Consider the following 23,255-nt stretch of genomic DNA (forward strand, 5'->3'; position numbering starts at 1 on the left):
GAAATGCCTCTTTGGACTGACAGGTTACGCAATGACTTTTTGAATTAAGGGCAAAAGTGTTCATTTGCATGCTTGATCAGCCATGTTCCCTTGCTTTCTGCTGCCTGTATTCATCTGGGGTGTTTACCCAGGTATCTTGGTCAGATAAAGTGAACACATTCTCTGGAGTAGAGTATGCTGTTCGTAAAGAGCAAAACTGTAGCAGCCATCAAAAAACTTCAAAATCAGGCTTCTTGAGAGCAAAGAAACTATGGGTTTTTCTTAGCTCAAACTGTAGTGAGGGAACTGAAAAGCCAACAGGAAAACATCATGAACTCATTAATCATAATCTGAGGGAACTTCAGAGGCATCTGTGAGAGTGTTTTATCTATTGATCCAGATAGTGGAAAGAGGTGATTCACTAATCCTTTCATCCCAGGTGCTGTGGACAGTGCAGTACAGGTTGAGCCATCGCAACAATAGCTGACAAGCTTGACCTCTGATAAGACAATAAATTCAAAGTTCTTTAGCCAGGAGCTGGATATGCTTAGTCTGTCTCTGAAGAAAGATTGTCCAGCTTGAGTTATAAACATTTTATCCTCTTTTATCCACTGTAAATCAAAATGTTCTCACTGCTGGCAAAGAAAATGAAGCATTGTTAGCTTGTTAAATGAAAAGGACTGAAGGCCAATACTTCTCTTCATCATTAAACTTTATTTGGAACATGTTTCATGGATGCTGGATGACTCTTGTGAGTCCCCTTTAAAATTACAAATTGCCGTCTTGAACCTTGATATCAGTTGTTACTTTTCCTATTAATGTAGAAAATCAATGCAGATTAATATAGAAATCATCTAAATCTAATCATCTAATCATGATCAGCAGCCACTGTCATAGAATTATAGAATAGTTTGGGTTGGAAGGGACCTTTAATGGTCATCTAGACCAACATAATGTCACCTCTTGTACATGTATGACATGGGATATTACTTGTCCCCGAAACTTGCAATTACAAATGTGTAGGAAGGGATATGTCAGTTACAAGAGGAAAGGAGACAAGTAAAAGTTAAGATGGCCATTTAACATCTGGTTTGTAGCATTTACAAAGTCAAGTTAATTTTACTTAATGAGTGGTTGTATTATGAAATATATGGTAGTGTGCAAATAGCTGGCTGGTTCCTGGGAAGATGGGAAACCCAGTCCTCATGAATGTGGCCACGTTTGAAATTGTGTGATAATTGTTTCAAATATAGTAACCTTCTTCTGAAGCTTATTGTTTTTGGAAAGGCCAATTCCAATATGGGAATCCTATAGATCTGATGAAATGGTCTCCTTTGAGTCCTGTATGTACAAATTCTCTGTAGAAAGCAATTGTTATTTTGCTTATGTAAAAGCTGCAAGATCAATGACTTTTGATCACTAAGTTTTTCTAGCACATTACATCTCCCAGTCATTACCCTTGTATTAATCTTTCTCAGGATGGACTGTAAGATTTCACCTAATTCAGTACAGCTGTATATTGCCTCTGAAAAGGAGGCTCTTCTAGGCCTGGCTGGAAATTCATGTCCGTCTCTTGCTACTGGCAACTGTGTGCATAAATAGGTTGAGCTCACTGATCTGACAGACGGTCTTTTTTCCCTGTTTTTTAATGAGTTCATTTTCTATAAGATCAGTGAGCTGTTTCATTTCAATAACAGTGAACCAAATTATATTATGGAAACATAAAGAAAATTTATACATTTAAAAAAAAAATTGTTACAGGATCCCATACAAATCCTACTATTTGTGTACTACTGTCGGTGTTTATTTACCCTGTGTAGCAAAGTTCAATGTTATTTTCCATGCTGTTACTACTTTATTTCATAAACATGTTTTAGGTTTCACCCTATCCATATCACTGTACACGAGTAACCCGGAGTTTGTAGTCTAAGTCAGATACAAAGTTCGCTGGCCTTGTTCCATGCCAAAAAAATACATTATTTCCATTCACAAAAACCACTTTATGGTGAATCAGCTTCATGATAACTTTGATTATCTGACAATGGAGTGCTTCAGCCTGGATTCACCAGCCAGCTGTTCACCAGAAAGTAAAGTAATAATAATAAAAGTACACCAGATATTTTTTTAAGGGTTGATGGCAAGGAATCACACAGATGTGACAGTTTCCACTCTAGAAGTAATAGTCTTAGAGTAAACTAAAACCATCACATATTATTGGATTAGTAAAGGAATGGATATTACCTTGTCTGTCACTGGTTTCAGATGTTTTAATCCTGTATTTCCATAATAAACTACTCAGGTTCGATAACTTAAGACTGGGGATAGGGAAGGTGCTTTCATCTTCATGGTCATAGTTTAACCTAGATCTCTACTTTTGGTAATGTTCATTTCCACTGTGGGGACCAGTACGAAAATGCTTGTGCTTTGCTTCCATTTTCTTGGAGAGTGATAACTATCTTAGAACAGAATTGTCATGATTTGCACAAGTCCGTAGATACTGGGCAGATTTAGTAGGGGAGCTCAAGAGCAAGCAGCGACTGCATTTTCGCAGTTCAGGTGTCTGCAAAAGAGAGACATGACAGCAAAGAGGAACTTGTACTAACAATATTCACTCAGTAGCTATTCGTGACTTAGTAGCAATCCTGTTTTAAATTACATCTGTACACATAAAATCATTAATATATACTTTCCCAATGGGAATTTAGACTATACTCTCCAGTATTATAAATCAAGCAGCTTCGAAATTAATGAAATACATTTTTAATGGTTTAAAATACTATATTATGGACAGTATCAATTAGATGCAAAGGACAAGTTGAGTAGCTCAATTTTCATTCCTTTAAAACTTATCTCAGGATAGCATTACACGCTATGTATAATATGGCTTTCTATTTTTATGGGCCCTCCTGCGGTGTCATCTATATTGATTTAAACACAGGTTAGGAATGCATTAATTGTTACTGAAGATATATTCATACCTTTATTTTAAATTTCTCAGTGATTTTTCTTGTATATTTTTCTAAATAATTAAGAGATTTTCTTGATTTGTTTTGAAACACACGACACTAGGGAAAAATAATGATTTAATCATCTTAGAAAAAATAAGAATAGTAGCAACATTTGTAAATATATTAAAGGAGGAAAATGTTTGGAAAAGATCTATTAAAATATATTTCCCTTCAGGAAATATAATATAAGCTTGCGTGATTAATTTACAGCATCTCAAGAATTCACTGAAACCCATCTTAAACTTCTTTATGTGATCAATTCCATTTTATTGCTGTGAGATTTATGCAATAAAGCAAATAAATGGTTGATTTATCTCACTGTTCCACTTGTGTGACAAAGCATAAGACAGAAAGGATGAAGAGAGATGAAATCAACTGACATACAGAAAAGAATTGATTGTGTACTTACGTTGTTTAGATTTGTGAAGATAGTTATTTTAGACTTTTAGACTCTTTTTATCATTTTGAATGTTTACTTAACATACCAGGCACACCAGATAAATGATTCAATTAAAAGAATTATTTTTGCATTCAAACTTGAATATCGTGTGTATATGTAGTCCCATTGTTTTAGAAAGTTCAAGAATTCTGCTTTTTGAATGGAAACTGAAGTTCTCTGTTTAGGTGAAGAGTACATAGTGCAATGGAAATTTTCTATAAGCTTCCTACGTGTTTTCCAAAGAGCCTGAACAATGTCCTGGTAATATCATCACTATGAATGAGAGAGTTATCTACTTTCTCTAGATATATTACTCACAATAGTTTTTTTAATCTGCGAGAAAAAATAAGAATGAGCGGGGATCATTCTCTCTAAGACAGAAACCAAAATTAAGTCCACATAATGTAAAAGTTTGGAAAAGATGCTGTATAAGGAGAACATTTGGAAAGCTTATTTTCTAAATTTAATGTCTTTTGTCAAAGAAACTGGGATTAAAAAGGAATCTTTGTGATAGACTTTTTCTGCATTTTCAATCAACTTTAGTAATAAAAGGCACTGTAGTAATTGTGGCCGCTAAAAAACTTTTTATATAGACATTTCCTTAGGTCACTGTCATGATTTTCAGAGATATCAAAATTCTATATACTCCACTGTCAGTAGAAGGTATGGTAGGCCTGGAGCCCGCAATGTAAGATTTTTGTACGGAACCTTCCCCACCCATACATAGAGCCAGAGTCAGGATCAACAAAGTTTCAGCTACTAGTGGTAAGCACAGAATGCAGCTGCCCGGTGATACAAGAATCAGCGGATGACCATATCTTCCCTGGATGCTGTGTTGGCATCTCATTTACTTCTGCCTGCAACTGAAGGTGTGGCTGATTTTTTTTTTTAATTAGGTGTAAGTTGGGCTCCTTCCCCTCCAGCGCCATCGCGTGAACAGCCAGACGCTGCAGTGAGGCAAAGGGCTGAAGAAACGGCAGGTCAGGAGCTGAGCGGAGGACTTGTCACTCTGCAGAGTACCAGATTTGGGAGGAACTAACCCTTCATTTCCTGAGCTTATAAGTAGAATTGAATATTAAAACTTCTCAATATTCTTTTTGTGCAGTTATTTTTTTTTTAGTACACATTTAAACATCCTGTATGCTAAGGGAGTCATGCTTTAACTTGAGGTGTGTAGCCAGATTACACTTCCAAACAAAATCTTTTTTAAGCCTTTACAAAACACAGGACAGCCTGCCATTCAGCCTCCCATTTTGTCCCTCATTTATTCCACTTAAATTTCAGTCAGCGGTGGGTAATTGTGATGTGTGTTTGAGGAATACGGAAAGGGATTCCCTCGAAAGGCAGTCCACATGTGTTTACAGCTATATGGTTTTTACTGGGTATGTCCCTGTCCTCAGAAGATGTGGTAAAACACCTGCTTTTCTTGCAAGTGAAAATCAGAGAGGAGAAAATAAACGATCTTCTGCAAAGTAGCTTGCAACCTTTACCATTAAGCAGCTAGGTCAGTATGGCAGAGTTTTATTTAATACATGTATCATAATTCATATAACTGTCCTTTGTTTCTGATATTAGCATGACCACAGCTCCCACTAGCAACAAAGACCTGCATATGGAATGCTTTTACTTTCATTTTTTATGAAGTAGGATATATGTGCAAAATGAAAGTTCACCAGACGCAGTTTGGGTTTTTTTCGTTTTTTTTTATACGACTTGAATGTTAAAAAGAATCTTGCCATGGAGGAAGTGCTGTTCAAAACCACAGAGAAATTTTTGGTACATCTACTGCCCTTGATAGCTACTCAGCCACAGCAGAAAAGCCTTAAATTTCACCTTCCTTCTGTTCAAGAGGAAAATAAATGAATGGATGTGACTCTGAAACTAGGAGGAAGAGGTTTGAAAGCAGGAGAATAGGTTTTAGGTTTGGGCTTTTTTCCTTTTTGAGATTTTTTTTTCCAGCTTCTTTTAGTGGTCAGTCAGTCGTGCACCTTTTATACCTTTAATTTTTCATAAGGAGTCACATGATTTCCATTTACTTCCCTGGGATCCAAACCAGGCTATGAAGTCACTGTGTCCTGATGCAGTGGCTGAAGTGAGGGTGCTTTTCAGGGTCGTAGTTTGTCTCTGTTTTTCCTGTTGAGTGGGGATTTGTCATTCACATCATGGGCATTAAACTGGTGGGCAGTAGTGGGCCCCAAATTAGCTTTAGAAATAAATTGGGGATTGACTATGTTGTAATATGAGAGATACCTTGGTGAGAGGGAAAGCTGTGTGAAGGTGCTGTAAGAGGCACTGGGCTACATATGAGCTCCCTCTCATGTTCCCTGGGGTGCACCACAGACAGGCAGTACTTCTGTATGGCACAGAACAGTACTCACCTCCTTTTGTGCAGTGTAGCCCATTGTTGGTTGATGGTGAAGGAAAAATGAGCTGAGACTCCACTCTTCCCATGCATTTTTGTGTGCTTGTTACAGGTAAGATATGATAAAAAGCATCCGTTTATGTCTCCTTGTGTTTGGAGATGAGATTTGAGACAGCCTGCAGGTGTCATACAGGAGTAGCACATATCGTGTGCTATCTTGAGCAGTTAAAAAATTACATTGCAAAAAAAAGGTGGTTTAGATGCTACACCCAGTCCAAGGGAAAGAAGTTAATGCTGGAGGAATTTTAAAATGTAATTGTTTCAAAAGACAGAACAAGATTGCCATAAGAAGTTACCAGCACCTCTTTTTACAGTCTCTTTCCCTTGTATTTTCAATTAATTATTTTTTATTACTACAGGTAATACAGAACAAATGCTACAAAAATATATTATTCTTAGATCTAACAAATATCAGAATCATACTAGCAATAAGACAGAGTATGCATTAAGGGGTCATAAATGTAGTCATCAGAGGATATGATACATTTATGAATGCTTCTGTCATTTTTTTGTCCCATCTTAGTCTTTCCAGAACATCTTGTAGAGCTTGTTGAGAGCACCTGGTTGGGCTCTTTGAGAGCAGGTCTGACCTTAGGCATTCCAGTCGTCCTGCATGCCTACAGTGTAGCTATGCTATGAAAAACATCTGCAAAATGGCTTTGCCGATTTCCACTCCGTGTGCTTCGTCAATTCCAAATCAAGTTAACTTCATTAAGAAAAGAAAACTACGTCTCCTTCGGAATTCATTCTTGATGAGAAACATCTTTTGTGGAGACATCCTTCAAGGACAATGTGAAAGGTGAGCCTGGTGCAGGCTGAGGATAGAGAGATGTGCAGTAGGATATCTGCTCCCCCGTCACATGCAAAACCTGTCAGCATTCCTTACTCCTAGGGTAGACATTCCTCTTGAATCTTGTGGTGCTGTATTTATCATACTTACACTGAAAAGCACCTGACTGATATTTACTGAGTAAATATTCTATTACGTTACAGCATTCAAAACATTCAGGATCATTTTCAAAAGCAATTTAGGCCCACGGGGGCTAGAACCCGTTCAGCTTTATTCACTCTGACTTCCTTTTCATAATTCCTGAGGAATATAGCCCATGGTCAGTGTAGAGGTGAGTGCTTTCTAACAGTGAGGTCAAGTATGTGTATTTAAAATGGTTTTCAATAAATTTGGTGTGATGATTGAGGGACAAATGTTGATGGAAACAGATTATCAGAGGGAGCATACTGGGAAATAGGCTTTCTTGAACGCAACCATGCTTTACTTCAATCCTCCTATACTTGTATATATACTACTCCTGTTTTACTGATGAGGCTTAAATCCAAGAGTATGTTCAACAAATATCCTGCCTAGTGTCTGTGGTCCTTGTGATTTTATAAACAACCTCTTTTTTCTGGTAAAGTTTCTTGCAGGCATGTCATTTTATTTCTGTGCGCACCCAGGTGTGGCTACTGTGGCAAAGATGAACAATTTAGTGCCCGTCTTATAGCCAAGTGTGTTTGATATCCAGTAAGCGTGTATTCCCTCACTGAAGTCTGAAATGAGCCCGATACAGTGCACATTGGTACTCTGGGCTTCTGCACAAAGCACTGAATCCAAAGGTAATTTCCTCAAAAAACAGAGCAGAAGAATGCACCAGCCACCTCTTTGTAACAATTCTGCAGAGGACTCAAAGTCAAAGCCAGAATCCGACTCCTCAGGGGGTTTCGTGGAGTCTGAATGTCGTTCTGCAGGTTGACTGCCTGGGGACTAATAGTTCTGGGAAACTCTGGGGGCTTTGGGCTGTCCAAACTTCTACCAAGTCAATGTAGCCAAAGTCGGGTATTCTGTTCTACCTCTCTGCGTGCAGACTTTTGTCACGTAGTACTTGTAAGGCAGAAGGTTGTCGAAGACTGATTTTCTTCGAGGAAGTGGCTGGTCTGCTGCAATTTATTCCTGTGTGAGGTAGTTCCCCCAGCTGCCACTCTGTCTCACTGCTAGGAGCTGCAGTTCCTGGTGAAGAAAGGTAGGCAGGCATCCATGATCACTGGAGCCTGTTCAGGTCCATCAGCATTCTGTACACTAAGGCATCTGCACGCACTGTGCTGGGGGTAATGAATTGAACCCTTAGACTTAGTGGTTAGACCTAAATAAAAATAATTACTGATGAGGCAAGAAACTTGTGTTCTGTTCTTTTTTCAATGTAGGAACTGAAATCTACTTTGTCTCTAGTCTAGAGTTAAGGTAAGGGAGAACAAACACTAAACCTTTCTCGGTTTAGATGTACCACTGTGCAGCCAGGAACATTGCAAGGAAGAGGGAGAACTTGATACAGCAGCCTAGCACAGAGGATGTTCTTTTGAAGGGATTACTAAAAAAAAAAAAAAAAAAGAAAAAAAAAAAGAAAAAAAAAGAAAAAAAAGAAAAAAAAAGAAAAAAAAAGAAAAAAAAGAAACTACTTGAGTAGTTCTTGAGTAGTTCTTTACATATCATCTGATTACAAATAGAATTGAATCTGTGAAAAGGTTGACATTGCACCGCGAGACATCCACCAAAGAAATACTAACCAGAACCTGCAGACTCACACAATTCAGCTAAGTGCTTCTCTGATGTAGTAAAATTTAATAACTCTGCTATGCTAACAGCCATACTGCTTCCAGATACGGCACCTAAATATCTCCTTAGTCCCCTTATCTCTTTCTAGGATATAAAGTGTTACAGAAGTGTACGCCTTATTCCCTCTTCAGAATGCCAGTGAATAACTTTCTTTTCAGTTCATAGGTGATAGCTGTGAACTATGTTTAAGGTAAAGTATGGACGTTAGCTGATGTTTAAGATACTAAAACAGACCATATGGCTTATTTTTGCTAGGAATTGAACTGAGAGAACTATAGTTTTTGTTCATATAGTTGATCAGTCATAAATCAAAAGCTTTTTATTATAGATATCAAGCAGCAAAAATTTAATCAACAAGTAAATAATTACATTTATATAGCAAAAGGACCAAGGAGCATTTGTTTTAATTATTTGTCACTTTGTAAGCCTTAAGGAGTTAGCCAAGAGCTCAGTTTATCTTTCATATCTTGAGATTAAAACACTTCTTTCCCCTATCTCACAAACTTGCCAGTGTTCTGCCACACTTTTCACTTTAGGACACTATATGTTATAATTTCTATGAGCAGAATATCCTTTACAGAGATGTCTGGGAAATATGCCAGTTATAATGGTCTCAGGAGAATCTGCAGGACGCAGAAAAACAAAAAAGTATACTTGTATTTAAGTACATGAATGTCTCAAATTAGCACAGCAAATGGCAATTGACAGCTTTTGATGAATCTTGGCACTAATTTCAGATCAAACTACGTATGAGGCTTTAAATCAAAATGTATTTATCTCTGTTGACATTAATACAGATCTGAATCTGTAGCTTCTGAATTATGTGTACTTATAATCCATATCCTTTTTTTTCCAAATTTTAATGTTGTTTGTGTGGTTTTTGGCCTATTGGACAACTGTGTATCTCATAAGTGAGCAAAGCAATGTCATTGCTAGGAATGATAGGATCATTTTCAAATCACCCTGTTTGTTAATTTTGATGGCAAAGCTCTCAGTTGCAGTTTATATGTGGTTGGCCATGGATGCCTGGCCTGTCTTTGAGAAAGGTGACCTCTGGCAAATATTGATAATCTATTTTTTTTCCTACATCTGGAGTCAGTCCAAAGCATTCCAGATGTCAGAGCTCTGACTTACCACAGTGCCAGATTTTGAATTAAAATTCCCAATAACAGAGTTTTTTTGTGGAATATGCAGATACTCTGCTATTTATAGAAGAACGCTAGTGTAATCAAGTATCAACATAAGTACACCTTTAAATGGAAAATCATGGTGAAAAGGTCTTCTATTCCCCATTGATATAGCTGTTCAGCATTTTGAAAGTCTGTACAAAGAACAAGTACCACAGGTTAATTAAGCATACTTTATCAGAGTAAGTTTAAAGACTTGACAGTGCATATACTGTAAAAAGGAGAACCCTCCTCACTCCTACCTTTTAGTCAGATAGTGTGCTGGTGTGAAGTTTTTAAAAGGGAAGGGAGAATATTCAGGAATGATTTGAAATTCTCCTTACCCAATCAACAAAGAATGAGAGCAGGCATTTGTTAAAACTTGAATTTTCACTTCTGTTTGACATTGAAGTATTTCAATATTTTTAATTCTGGAATCCAAAAGAAACTTTTTAATTGTATCACATTATTTCTCGTTTTCATTACTCTTATGACATTCTTTTATGGCATATCGGTAGCAGTTATAATGTGTTTCATTCCTACTGATGTGTTATATATAATAGGACGTATTGATCAAATCAATTTTTAGGTATGGATTTGATTTTGTGATTGTCTTATTTTTAAATTATTAGGGCTTAATGCTACTTAACGCTGATTAAAACATCTAGATCAAAGTGTCCCCTGTCTGGGCTGTAATGAAAAGAAGCTAAGCATCAAATGTACCAATTAGAAAAGCAGCTGTTTTCCTATTAATAACTTAGCTTGAATTTTTTTTTTCTAGTAAGATGAAAACATCATCTTGTCTTTAGAAGTTGCACAGCGTACAGTTGTTTATTAAAAAACAAACGAACAAACAAAAACCCAACAAGGAACATATTTTTTTAAAATATCAAAACACATAATTAGTGACATCCAGATCCATTCCTCTCTAGAAGGCGCTTTCCAGTTACATGCCTTCAGAAACTAGGTGCTGTTAGCCTTCTCCATCATCCATGGAGGCACATATGTCCTTCCAAAAGGTAAGGTTTCATTTCATTTACATGAAAAAAGCAATTGTATTTTTTCCTCAAATATGACTAGGCTGTACATGTTTTAGAGCATTTGATATAATTTATGTATTCTAACTGGATGCACCTAAACAAGATGACCAAGATATGTGTACATAGTTGCAGTATGCACTGAAAAAATTGTATTACCACCTCAGAATGTTTGGTTTTCCACAAAAAGTGTCCTTGACTACTTGTTGCAGCTAGCCTTACAAACAGATGTGACTGCTGAAGCAAATTTTATGCTTGTACCTTGGAAGGCTGTCTTTCAATAGCACTTTCCCACCTGTGTTGTCATTCCCACAGTGGTCCCTGTGAATCTTACAGAATCTGTGGAACACACCCACATTGTCTCCTACACATGGCAGATTTCCTCTCCTACTTTAAAAAAAAAATAAATAAATAAAAAATTGCTTCTTTTTTCCGTTTCTGTTTAATTAGCGAAAAAGAGCCAAGAGAAACACAAACTATTCCTTGTTAATTAACCCTGATACATTGACATCTCCAAGAAACTCATAGCCTAAGCCAAGGCCTATTCTGAGGAGAATATACAGGTCTCCTATCTGACAGCAGAAACTCAAACCAAATGATATCATTTGTGCGTTAGTCCTGTTCTATATGACATGTAATTCCTGACCTAAAAGGAAAGATTGATCATGATTTCTTCCATCTGATATTTATGAAATGTTGCCTAGCATGTCTGGCAGAGTCAGCAATACATTTTCCTCTTTTTCTGTTTTGTCTCTTGTTTCTATAGCATCTGAGTTTTGTGTGATTTCTCATAAAACATTCTCAAGTTTCACCCACGCAGGCCATCTGGACTATAGTTAATATTTTAGGACCTATCCCCTTAACTTTGATGTACTTTCTTGTAACTGCTAAAACATGGTGATATCTCTTCCTTCTGTCTTGAGAACCTCCCCCTCACAAACCCAGACGTATCAGAGGAACCAAGGGCTTGATACTGCCAGCAGCTGAAGTCTCTCAAATCTCTTGTATATTTTTTCAAATCTGAGAAAATCTATGATGAGAAAAAGAAATCTGTGAATTCTCAGCAGCAAAAGTCTTACCATAATGAAAAGAGTAAAGTCCTAAATTATAAAATATTATATTAAAAAAATAAGTTTCATGTTAGTGGTTCCTGGAGTTGGTTTCTTGCCTTAGATTCTGAACTCAGAAATGGTCCTGTGATGAACAGCACAAGTACTGTGTGATTCGCCACCCTGGATTCACTAATGACATTGAGAATACTATATCTTGATCCCTGTCTTCACCTGAAGCTTATTTGCTTCTCAGGTTCATTGAATTTCATCTGAGTAACTGTTTTATGAACCAGCAAGGTCTGTTCTACACCTACGATCGGAACAAGTGAGGAATGGAAAACTGCATTTTACTCTGATTCAATCCAGAAGTATCTCTTAAATAGCTCAGGCATTTTGAAGTATTCTCAGGATCTGATGTTAATATTTGTCATTCTTATAACGTGAAAACAAGCTTGAAAGGTAACAAAGGTCTGATAAATGTTTCTAAGAAACAAATTGACAGCTCTCATAACACTTGTAATGACAGGTGCTTAGTGTAATAAGACACTTATCTGTGATCCCATCCTCCTGAACTTCTAGGGTTGTGTGATCACTGCACTGACATTTCTCTCTTAAGGATGGATCCACACAAATGTTTCATGGTCTGTCTTGTAGCCTTAGCTAACTGAACCGTGATTGCTTGCTTCTTAAGCACAGGGACTGATCACAAGATTGGTATCTTATTCCTCTTCCCTGTCATCTGTGTCACTCAACCCAGAGGAAAAGCTCAGTCACAAGAATATGGTTTGGGCAGTGATGCATGTGGAGTTACGGTAGGGTCTAGTGGGTCACTCATGACCAAACGAGGCCCACTGAGTCACAAGCAGGAGCTGCTTGGGACTCTCAGCTTGAGAAAAGTTGATAAGGGCAGAATTCAGTTCCCTGAACTCACGTGTCCAGGGCAGCCTAGATGCTCCAAGAGCCTAAGATGTGTTCAGGAGCACAAATGTATGACAGAAGGCCTTTTAAAGCAGCATCTGGAGATCAGAAGAGGTGCCCAAGGATGTCCCACAGGCACTAAGCATGTTTAGGCAGAATTGAAATCTAGAAGATTGTAATAAACCAAGGAGATTGTAATAACCCAAGGAGATTGTAATAATTGGGAGTTGAAGGGTTGTCATGGAAGAGACACTGGGCTAGGACTCCCTAAAATCTGATTGAGAAAGGTTACTATAAGGTAGGAGATTCACTCCTCTCTATGAGGCACATGAAACTAGATAAAGTGATAAGATTTGGCAAGACTGATATCTTTATATCGAGAGAAGATCAAATTCACTTCCTCTCCTGCTCTCCAAAAGTTGTATTGCAGCTGCTTTTACATAGTTCTGTCTTTTGTGTGTGTAAAATTTATTGTAAATTACAGAAAATTCCTTGACATTTGCCACAGTTTATTTTTCCTCTTTTGTTGTTTGTTTTCAGTCTATTGCAGAAATCTGATCACCACAGCACTGCTTGCCAAAATATCACAGAAATGGGGTAGGGAAAGTAGTGGTGATCATGCCAAAGAATTTAGATCCAACATGCTGCAAAGTGTAGAGAGCGCTCTGCCTCCTGTAGACGGTGACACACTGGTTGGTTTTTAAACTACTGCATTGTACGCATCCCTAGTTTGTGTTAGGTTTAAATATATTTGCACTGTTAATCAGAATGCTACACAGTATAATGCATTTAGGTGTCTGCTTTGCCGCTAAGGGATTAAAAATGTTTTAATTGGCTAGTTTGGGATAATGATCCTTAAATTCCCTGTCTCATCGTTCTTCACAGCTTTGCCATAGTCATGCAGAACTAAAAACTGGAGGATAAGCATAGATGTGCAAAAGGTTATTTTAGTTGGGATTATAAGAATATATCACAAAATAAACATAAAGTATTTCCTGAAAGGAAATACAAGAGGACTTGAAAGTCTGCAAAGGTGTATGGATATGTTGTCATTAAACAGAGGATCAACATATATTGCTGTATGCAAAACCCTCTATTCCTGTCAATTTTCCCCTTACGCTGTTGAGGAATATCCTTCCCCTCCCCAAATCTTGAATAAAATACTTTGTTAAGTCACTACATTTTCCCCTATCCTTTTAGAATATTTATGGTTGAATGAAGGATTGAACGTTCTCTAAAAAAAATTGGTTTTAATCTGATACAAGACAGGAATGTTGACTTCTTAAGTATACACGCTTCACTTTCCTGAAGAACCTCGCTGTTTTTGTGGTGAGGTGCTTCAGGGAGAGATTTTTCACATTTTATACTGTGTCTTTGAGGCCAGGAACTCATAAACCTTTCAACAAGGATGTAACAATCTGTTAGGCTGGGAATTTTTGGTTTTGCACTGAAAGTGAGTAGAATGAAGGTTAAAAAAGCTGAAATAATTTGTGCTGATACATGCTTGTGTTGTTTTGCATGTACCAATTAAAGGACTGTCTAAGAACAATTCTGATTTAGAAAATTTTACCTTAAGAAAATGTGCCCTCCTTTGCAGTGGGCATAAGGACTAAGAGCAGCGGTGGGCTTTCTTCTGTTTACATGTCCACATATATTTGAGCTTTGTTGAAGACCACACTTGCTTTTCTGTGTTTGCAGTGGATGCCTGTATGTTATTTCTACAGAAGAGTGCTATATATGCTATTTCTTTTGTTTTCAAACGGGCTCTGAGAGAATAAAAACCCTCCTGCATTCTTCTTACCTGACCTGCATATATATGTTCCTCCACTACTCCCACTCCCCCTGGTTGTTCATTTACTACTCTCTCCTCGTCACAGGCAAAGGCTAAGCAGAGTAATTTTAAATACTGACATTATTTCCCATACGCAACATACTTATACAGATTGCTTGTTAAAAGTCATCTACTGTGCTACATTGCTTTTTGGAATGATGTGAAACAGGACTGCTTTCTTAAGCAGTAAGTTCTCAGATGGAATACATAAAGCAGACATAGTATCTCACTGGTGAACACAGACTGTTCAGTTCCTTCACTAGCAGCTGAACTTCCTATTTAAAGCTCATGCTTCATAAGTCAGAATTATCTCTTTTAATGGATGAAATATCCTAAATATTCCATCTAAAAGCACGTTGCCTTTTCAATGTATTCTTCATTTAAATTTAACTATTTTCACAATCAGTTCCAGGAAATAACTGTTCGAATTTTTATTGTGAGTGTGAGACTAACCTTGCTCTAGACCAGCTGCCTGTCAATCAGATGTCACTCACTGATACCCCTGAACATTCTTCTCCTCTAATTAGAGAAGAAAAAGTAACAGTTTAGATTTGTCTGTGGACTTCAGCGCTGGCTGATGTGGGTTGTTGTTCTTTTTTCCTGTTTTTTTTTCCATTAAGTAGACTTGTAAACTTTACCTGTAGGCAAGACTGTTTTTGAAACTTTATAATTAAAAATGTTGTCTTCATGAGATATTCTTCTGTTGTGGCAGTACAAGCATTATTTTATGGAAGATCATTTTATTTAATAGATTTTTATTAGCACACAGAAATATTTAAGGCATTTTTTTCCCAAGAAGGTTTAATGTCGTTAAGGTTGCATCTTTGTTAAGATTTGTTCATCTATGAAGAGTTTGCTTTCAATATAGGTATAAAGGTATGAATATTCAGAATTTAGTATACATTAAGGTACTGCATTTAAATAAAAATAGATTCTTAGATGCAGTGGTGATTTAATCTGAACCTGTCTCCTACCCTAGAGAAAGGTCTTAGGAATGGTAAATCCAGGTTATTTTTTCAGTACCCTGAGGAAAGCCCCTGGCTATTCTTCTACACTTCCAATCATGCTAATATTGCAGTTGCTTTTATTTGAAGAGTAAAAGGGAGGTAGAGAAGTAGTCACTTTTCAAGTTTACAGTTCCATGCCAGTTACAAGTATTTCTTAGTTTTACCTGCTACTAAGCTTCATATAGGTGCATGCCTCTAACCATTTTGAAAGAGCAAAAAGAAATCAGATACATTTGGGTTACTTGCTCAAGGCCTTTAGCTAGAGTTATTTTAAGTGTGTTTGGTTTTCACCCAGCACATAAGAGATGAAAACGCACTGTTTTGCATTGTTATGCCTTAAAAGATGTGTGATTCCCTCTTTCTGTGTATGTTGCTTCAAGGGGCTGGCTTTTGACTTTCATGGGGGGCAGAATGAGACCTGCCTGGCTCTTTTGTTATGCTCGAGAGCTCCAAACGCTACTCCAGCCAAAAATCCCCCATGATCTCTGGGGCTTTAAATGTTCTGAGTACAGATAGTCTTGCTGCCATCTTTTTTGCCACCTCCGTTGCTTTTCCTGTGCATATGTTCAGATTCCGCAAAGCAATCTTGCATTATTATATATGCCTAAACCTGAGCTCTTTAACACGGGTCACCTACATGACCCAGGGTACGATGGGTTGCAACACTTAGTTCTAACATTTTCATTCATTGTCAGGATTATCTAATTATAAGAGCAGTCCCACTGCCGTCACTAGTATTGTTTATGAAGCAATGGGCAATTCAGTAGAAGGAAGAAGTGTACGATCTGAGCCAGCACGTTCCAAGATCTTGTAAGTTCAAAAAGGGTAATATGAAACAAACAGGATTTTAACAGAAAAGGAAATTAACAATCAAGATGATAGTCCTGGCAGGTGGTCAGGGGAAGTTAGAAAATAGGGCTAAGAGTGTTCTTTAAGGGGAAATTACACTTTCGGGGTTTAGTTCTGGACACATTGTTGATATTAAAATAGTTGTTATTGGGAAAAAATACCTTATTTGCAAAGAGTCTCAGAGTTGGAATAAATACTTCTTTCTGTGTCTAACTTGAATAGTGGAAGTGAAAAAACCCAAACAGCGGGTGTTAAAGAAAAGGCACGTTCTCCTAGAAGGTGTCTAATAATTGGGTTCTGCTACCTGTAACTCATGGATGCTACTTTGTTGGAGTGCAACAGGAAAGCATACCTGTTTATACACTACCTAATACACCAGGCTGCTTCTTATAAACATTCACCCACAAGCACAGACACTAGATTTGACCAATCTTATTGTTCCTAGTTCTGCAGGTATTGCAGTTTGAACTCTGAAGGTGTCCTTCCTGTGGCTAGCTCTGTGAGACAGAACACAGAATTACTAAGTACAGCAGCTTCCACGCTTCTTTTTCTTACTATTAATAGCCACAGACACTTTAAAGTTAGATTAACTTGCCTTTTTCTAAAGACTAAACAGTTCAATTTGCATATATGAACGTCACGGAGAAAGGAAGAGGAAGGGGGGACACAGGAGAAATTTTCAGGAGGGACTGTGGGAATTCTCATAAACGCAACAGGTCATTGCTGCTGCTTGGATCATCACCAAGAATTTACATTTTTATTCCTGTAATGCATGAGGTATCTTGCAAGGCAGTGTAAGGTTTTCCTTGGGCATTTTAATGCTTTCATATCTTTCTTTCTGCATTATACATGCTTAGTTATTCAGGGACCTGGAACAGACAGCTGCAGAAGCAGAGGGGAAAGACATGCTGTTTATCTGACTTGCAGTCAGTTGGTAAAAGGTTTGGAACTGTTTCCATTATGAGTAGATTTGTGAGACGGAGAGTGTCCCAACCTACATCCATCTCTGTGAATTATCTTTGTGCAAAATGTTGTGGGGTTTGTTTGGGTTTGGTTTTTTTGTTGTTTTTTTTTTTTTTTCATATAAGAGTACAAGAAGAAAAAAAAAACAAAACCAAAAGGCATTTACACTGATGGGTGCTATACAGAATCCTAAGGCTCCCAGAGGCATTTTTTAAGACTGTAGTTGAAAGTGTAAAATACACAGTTTAGACAAGTAGTTCAGCTGTTAGGCAACACAGAAACCTCTTTAATATGACCAATTACTTTGTAGGCATCCAGAAAATTTTCAGAAATCAGTGCTGGAAACATGACAGATAGTTCAGAGTTGTCATCACAGAGTGCCAGTATAACTTCAACAGGCAGTCATGTAAAAGCACTCGGCTACTGCAGCAAAAATAACAACTTTGGTTCCCTCCGACTTTCATTTTTATTCTCAAAATACAGAGTGGAAACCAGATGAAACTGCTAAAGCTTTACCAGGCTTGACATGGAATTGTTGGTGTTGATGTGGATTCCATTTAAAATAAAAGGTCAGGCCAGACATGCTTGAAACCAAGTCCTGGTTCTGAAAATATTTGCCAGTTACAGTAAGCCTGGCTCAATTTTCTGGTTTGTGCTAAGAAATTAAAACATTTTGTCACTAAACTAAATCCTAGATAGTACACTGAACGACAGACACAGGTTTTTGGGTGGGTTTCTCTTGGTGAAAAGCCTGTGTAAGTCAGCAAAGCACCACATATTCCCATCTTCTTGTTTCCTTTGTCTTTGACCATAGGAATAAACCAATGAATTATTTTATTTTATGTGCCATCAGGGCACAGTTGGAGATAGACTGTCCCTTATTTTGCTCCCTCCAGAGTAAGATAAATTAAGTGGACTGTGTTATAATTGCTCAAATAAGCCACGCATTCTCAGGACATATTCAAGCCATCCAATAACTATATTAAGATATATATAGTCATATGAAATGTATTGTTTCTTATGCTTTGGATTATCTACTAATATGCAGTCAGGAAAATAATTTTTCCTCTTGAGTAGAATTCTGTGGAGCACACAGGAGCTTGGGCTTCCATCGTGAAAACAGTCAGATACCGTACAGCGGTATTTTAATGTCTGGTACTATATGCCTGCTCAACATCCCAAAGTTGAACAAGCTCAAGTCTGCTCCAAACTTACAGCCAGAACATTTGGCTCCTTCAGAAGGAAGCAGAGCTTGCTCTCTGAAGCACTGGGGAGAAATGCTGACTTCATTGAAGTCAGTGACAAACAAAATTGTGCGAAGGTACCTAGAACTGACATGAGTCCTGTGTAGAGATGGACAGCAAAGAAAATCTTGCATTACATGACAGGTACCCAGGCTCTCTTTAATTTGATGCTGCTGCAGATTTCCTAATTCAAGGGAAAAAAGGAAAAAAACAGTGCCAACACACCTTTCCCAAGCTTTAAAGCAGTTTTGTGTACGTAGTTATTGAATTTACAGTTTTCATTGTAATTTATTTACCTAATTAATATTCTAGAAATTGCTACCAAACAGTCATCAAAAGCATCATTTTCCTTTAAACTTGCTGTATCGGGGGTGTGGAACTTTTCATAGTTTGAAATATTAGTGTAAATAGTGAACAATTCCTTTTTATGGTCATTTTGGGAATCCTTCTTTTCTCGTTTGATCTGCCTGGTTTTCTGGGAAGTGATTAATTTACCTGTAGTAAGGAATGAAAGGGGAAAAAACAGGCGATGGGAGGGAAGGTGTGCGTTCTCCTCTTCTCTGGACTCTTCATGCGCTCTCCTATCCTCTCCTTTTTATCTGTTGTTCCTATTACCCATCTTACTTCTTTTTCATGCCTTCATTAATAAATTATGTTTCAACTTCCCTGACTAACCTATGCTTTTTCCCCCCTCTCATTCCATTTTCTCCTGTCATTGTCCAAAGCTGTAAATCCACCTCCTGTTCTCTAATCTCTTCCTCTTCCTGTCATCACTTTATTTCGAGCCTGCTCTCTGCTCTGCCTCAGCATTTTTGGAGTGCATAATCGTCTCCCCTCTTCCCTCCTTCTTTTAAAGTGTTGATACCATATTCACGCAGCAGGGATGTGCAAAGTGGAGCCAGGGATAGCAAGTCAGGAAGGAATCTTTTATATCCATAAAGTGACAAAGCAGTAGCGTCTGCAAACGAATGTGGTTGTACCTGAATTCTCTCTCCATCCTGGGAAAATTATGATAGAGAAACACACTATGAAAACACGGAACACACAGTCCATCAGCAGTTTATGCTGTTGCTTTTAGCTTTGGGCCATTCCAGCGTAATTCAGGAAAGATGGAGCTAAGTCAGCCTAATTCTTAAAAGAATAGTAGTTTGCTTTCAGACCTGATAAACCACAAATCTTTTGCTTTGTGTCTCACTGCCTAAAAAGTATTACTATCTTAAAAGTTGTGTTCTTTTCTAATGGGAAGAAAAATAGGGGGCATAGCAGAAACACCAAGAAAGAGTATAAAGGAGAAACAGAACAATTAATAGAAGCAAAACTTTAAAATAATTTCTCTTGCTGAATGTATATTTAAAAAGGGGAATATACCACAATAATCAACCAGGTTTTTTGCCTTCAGCCTGTCTGAGGCCATGTGGTTTGGAGATCTGATCACTAGTCCGAAAAGGAAAGGCTGTTTGCAAGATTTCTGGGGTGTTTTTTCCTGGAAAAGGTGAGAGGACAAAAGCAGAAATCTATGACATACATACACTTTATGCCTTATAAGGAAAATATTCATCTCTCTGTCTGTCTGTCTGTCTATCTATTATCCATCTATCTATCTACCTACCTATCTATCTATCTATCTACATATATAGGGAGATCCATATGTTTCAAGCTGTCACTAAATTGATTTGGAGGCAGGTATTTCTTTAATTTACTGCTCTGAGGGTTAGGTTAAAAACTCTAAATTTAATACACGGCTTGAACCAAGTGAATTGGATTTTCTTATTTGTTTTGCTCTTTCACATTCACTGTTCAGTATTTTCTGGAGTTGTGCATGGTATTTCCATCAGCAATAACAGTTCTGACTATTTGGAGACAGAACAATGCCAAAGCAGAAGATAGTGTTTGAACATTCAAACGGCATTTTGTAACAATCATGCTTGCTTACTACACCTCAAAACATTTTGTCTTGTACAGTATCTGTGTAATTTTGAAAACATTTCTAAACTGATATTTTGGGTGAGCATGAATAGCTGGGTCCTTGTTGTATAAATCAGTCGTTACTTTCTCATTTGTGTTTGTGCTGTTTTCCAGTACTCTGTTTTCTTTAATAGTGTGAACTTTGGTTACATTTCTCTTTCAAATCACTGCTTCCATTCCATTTTCTTTTAAACAGGTTCATCATGCAGTCCTTTGCCCAGTTTCATTCTTTTGGTTTGTTTTCTGCTGTGTAACTAAAACAATTTTCTGATTCAATTGATTATTAATAAACATTATTTACATTAATTTGCACTTGTAATAGCATCGCTAGAGGGCAGTATTGATTAAATTAGGCACACTCTAGTGCTCATTGGAAACTTTAAGGCAGAAAAGCCTCCAGTATAAACATCTTTGCATTTTTAATAAATGGTCATGGCTTTCATGTCCGTTTTTCATCATACCGTATACGTAAAAATTAATAGTCACCTTAATGTGTATTAGATATTGTTATATGTAACTTTAATGCAGCTAAAAGAACATTCTGTGATATTATTTTTATGAAAAAGAATGTGCATGGAGCTTCATAGAAAGTAGATGGCATTGAAATTATTGTAAATTGTCATTTATAGTCATTACTTTATTAGAAATAATTATTAAAGTGTTATTTTTTTATAATAAATAAAAATATAGGTTTGTTCCTATGTTGTTTCTCAGCGAAAATGTTTGCTGTGAAAAATAAATACCTTCTAATTCATTAACTGCCTCCTTGAAAAATATGAGTACAGTATATTTTAAAATAATGGACAGTAAAGATAACCAGGATTGTAAATTAAGACACTGACTCATTTGTTCTTATTGATTTACAGGTCTCCTGACAAATGCAGCAACACAGAATCTTCGTAGGAGTGGTTTAGGCTCTGTGTGAGCTACTTTACTTAGTCAAGTTTCACTGCTGTGGATCATCATCCGTTATATGTCATCAACTCAACTGTCTGTTTCTCTGTATCTCATGAATGACAGCATAATTCCGCTACATTATGAGCTAAAGTTTGTTCTACCATACTAAGGATCACTGGACTAAGGAATATAGAAAAAGATATATGCTTGGGCATTAGCAATACAAAAAAGTTCATGGTTAACGTTTCATCTGCGTTATACACCACTGCTGGACTTGCTGTTACCTACATGTTTTAATCCGAAGAGTCTGCTACAATGAAGAGTATTATCCCAATCAGCCTTAGAGAAGACTGTTTTGCCTATGGGAGGACACTGAGGTGCAAAAGAGAAACTCTTCTTGTGCCCTAAACTGTCTGAATTGCTTTTATTTTCTTATACTTTCAGTATATACAATAGACCAAAGAGCAAAATCTATTTTAAAGTGGACACAATCTTACTGTTAACAGAGTTATGTCATTAAATTGTAGGAGGTCTCCACAAAGACATGATTCCGGCTTTCACAAAGCTGAGATGTTGTTGTCCAGCAGAAGTCTTTATGGAAAGCTGCAGTAAAAACGAACTCAGAGACCTGCTCTTGAAATGCCACGTTCAAGAGAACATAATGGACCACTGAGAAAAAACGACCTATGGTTGAAAAACTGGGACAAAAAGAACACAAACTGTCTACATGGCACCTTTATTCCTCTGTACTTAGATTGACTTTCTCGTACTAAAATCATTTTCAGTTTTAACCAGTTAAACATGCCTCTTCTACAGTTCCATTTTTGATAGTTAAAGTTGGATAATACAGTATTTGCAAAGAGCATGTTTGGTCATCTGTGGCCTATGTCTCATCTGATACACCATTTAGCACCAGAAAGCAAATTAAAGAGAAAACAAAAGTAACACTTGTTTGAAAGAGATCATTAAATGTATTTTGAAAAGCCTAAAGTTATATATTTAACAGTTTTTATATGTTGTATATTTGTAGAAAATCCTATTTAACAATTAACGTGATAACTCTGACAGTCATGACAAGTGGTTCAGAGTTAAGTTGTGTTTTATTACTTCAGTTGTCTCTGAAGTGACTGGTGTCGTTTGCTTTCTTCCATTGGGACATTCTGGATGTAAAGCATGACCAGAGAGGACTGTGTAGAAAAAGCAAAGAATAATGTTGTTTATATTACATAAATGCATTCAACCATTGCACTGTTGGAAGGCATTTTTTATCTTTATTTTATTTTTATTTTTGTCTTTATGTACTGATAAAAACAGAGTGTAAGATATTTTACCCATTGCTCTTCATAGCAAAGTTTGGGTTTTTTCCTTCCTTCCTTCCTTCCTTCCTTCCTTCCTTCCTTCCTTCCTTCCTTCCTTCCTTCCTTCCTTCCTTCCTTCTTTTCTTTGTCTCTTTCTTTCTTCGCTCTTTCTTTCGCTCTTTCTTTCTCTTTCTCTTTTGCTCCTTTCTTTCTCTCTTTCTTTCTTTCTTTCTTTCTTTCTTTCTTTTTCTTTCTTTCTTTCTTTCTTTTTCTTTCTTTCTTTCTTTCTTTCTTTCTTTCTTTCTTTCTTTCTTTCTTTCTTTCTTTCTTTCTTTCTTTCTTTCTTTCTTTCTTTCTTTCTTTCTCTCTACCTTTCTTTCTCTCTACCTTTCTCTCTTTCTCTCTACCTTTCTCTCTACCTTTCTTTCCTTTCTTTCCTTTCCCTCCCTCCCTCCCTCCCTTCCTTCCTTCCTTCCTTCCTTCCTTCGTTCCTTCCTTCCTTCCTTCCTTTCTCTGTCTCTCTCTCTCCCACACACACTTTTACATAAGAGTCAGTTTGAAACCTGTTCCTAGAT

The 23,255-nt window shown here is 37.1% G+C and overlaps 1 protein-coding gene across 8 annotated transcripts in view; it reads left to right on the forward strand.

The window, feature by feature from the left end:
• Positions 1 to 22,635, forward strand: part of TAFA5 (TAFA chemokine like family member 5) — a 446,757-nt gene extending 424,122 nt beyond the window's left edge. For 3 of the 8 annotated variants that reach the window (XR_012586950.1, XR_012586957.1, XR_012586999.1), the window contains 2 exons: positions 19,920 to 20,012; positions 21,352 to 21,485. Coding sequence is in view for 3 of the 8 variants with exons in the window: in XM_074586883.1 (XP_074442984.1) it covers positions 21,352 to 21,360 (9 nt within the window). In the remaining 5 variants the exon portion in view is untranslated. Of the gene's footprint in view, positions 1 to 19,919; positions 20,013 to 21,351 lie in introns of all 8 variants that reach the window. The other 5 variants (XR_012586952.1, XR_012587003.1, XM_074586883.1 and 2 more) reach the window with 3 other exon arrangements.
• Positions 22,636 to 23,255: the final 620 nt, after the last annotated feature.

The sequence above is a fragment of the Larus michahellis genome, chromosome 1 (assembly GCF_964199755.1).
Source record: "Larus michahellis chromosome 1, bLarMic1.1, whole genome shotgun sequence".
Taxonomy (NCBI): Eukaryota; Metazoa; Chordata; class Aves; order Charadriiformes; family Laridae; genus Larus; species Larus michahellis.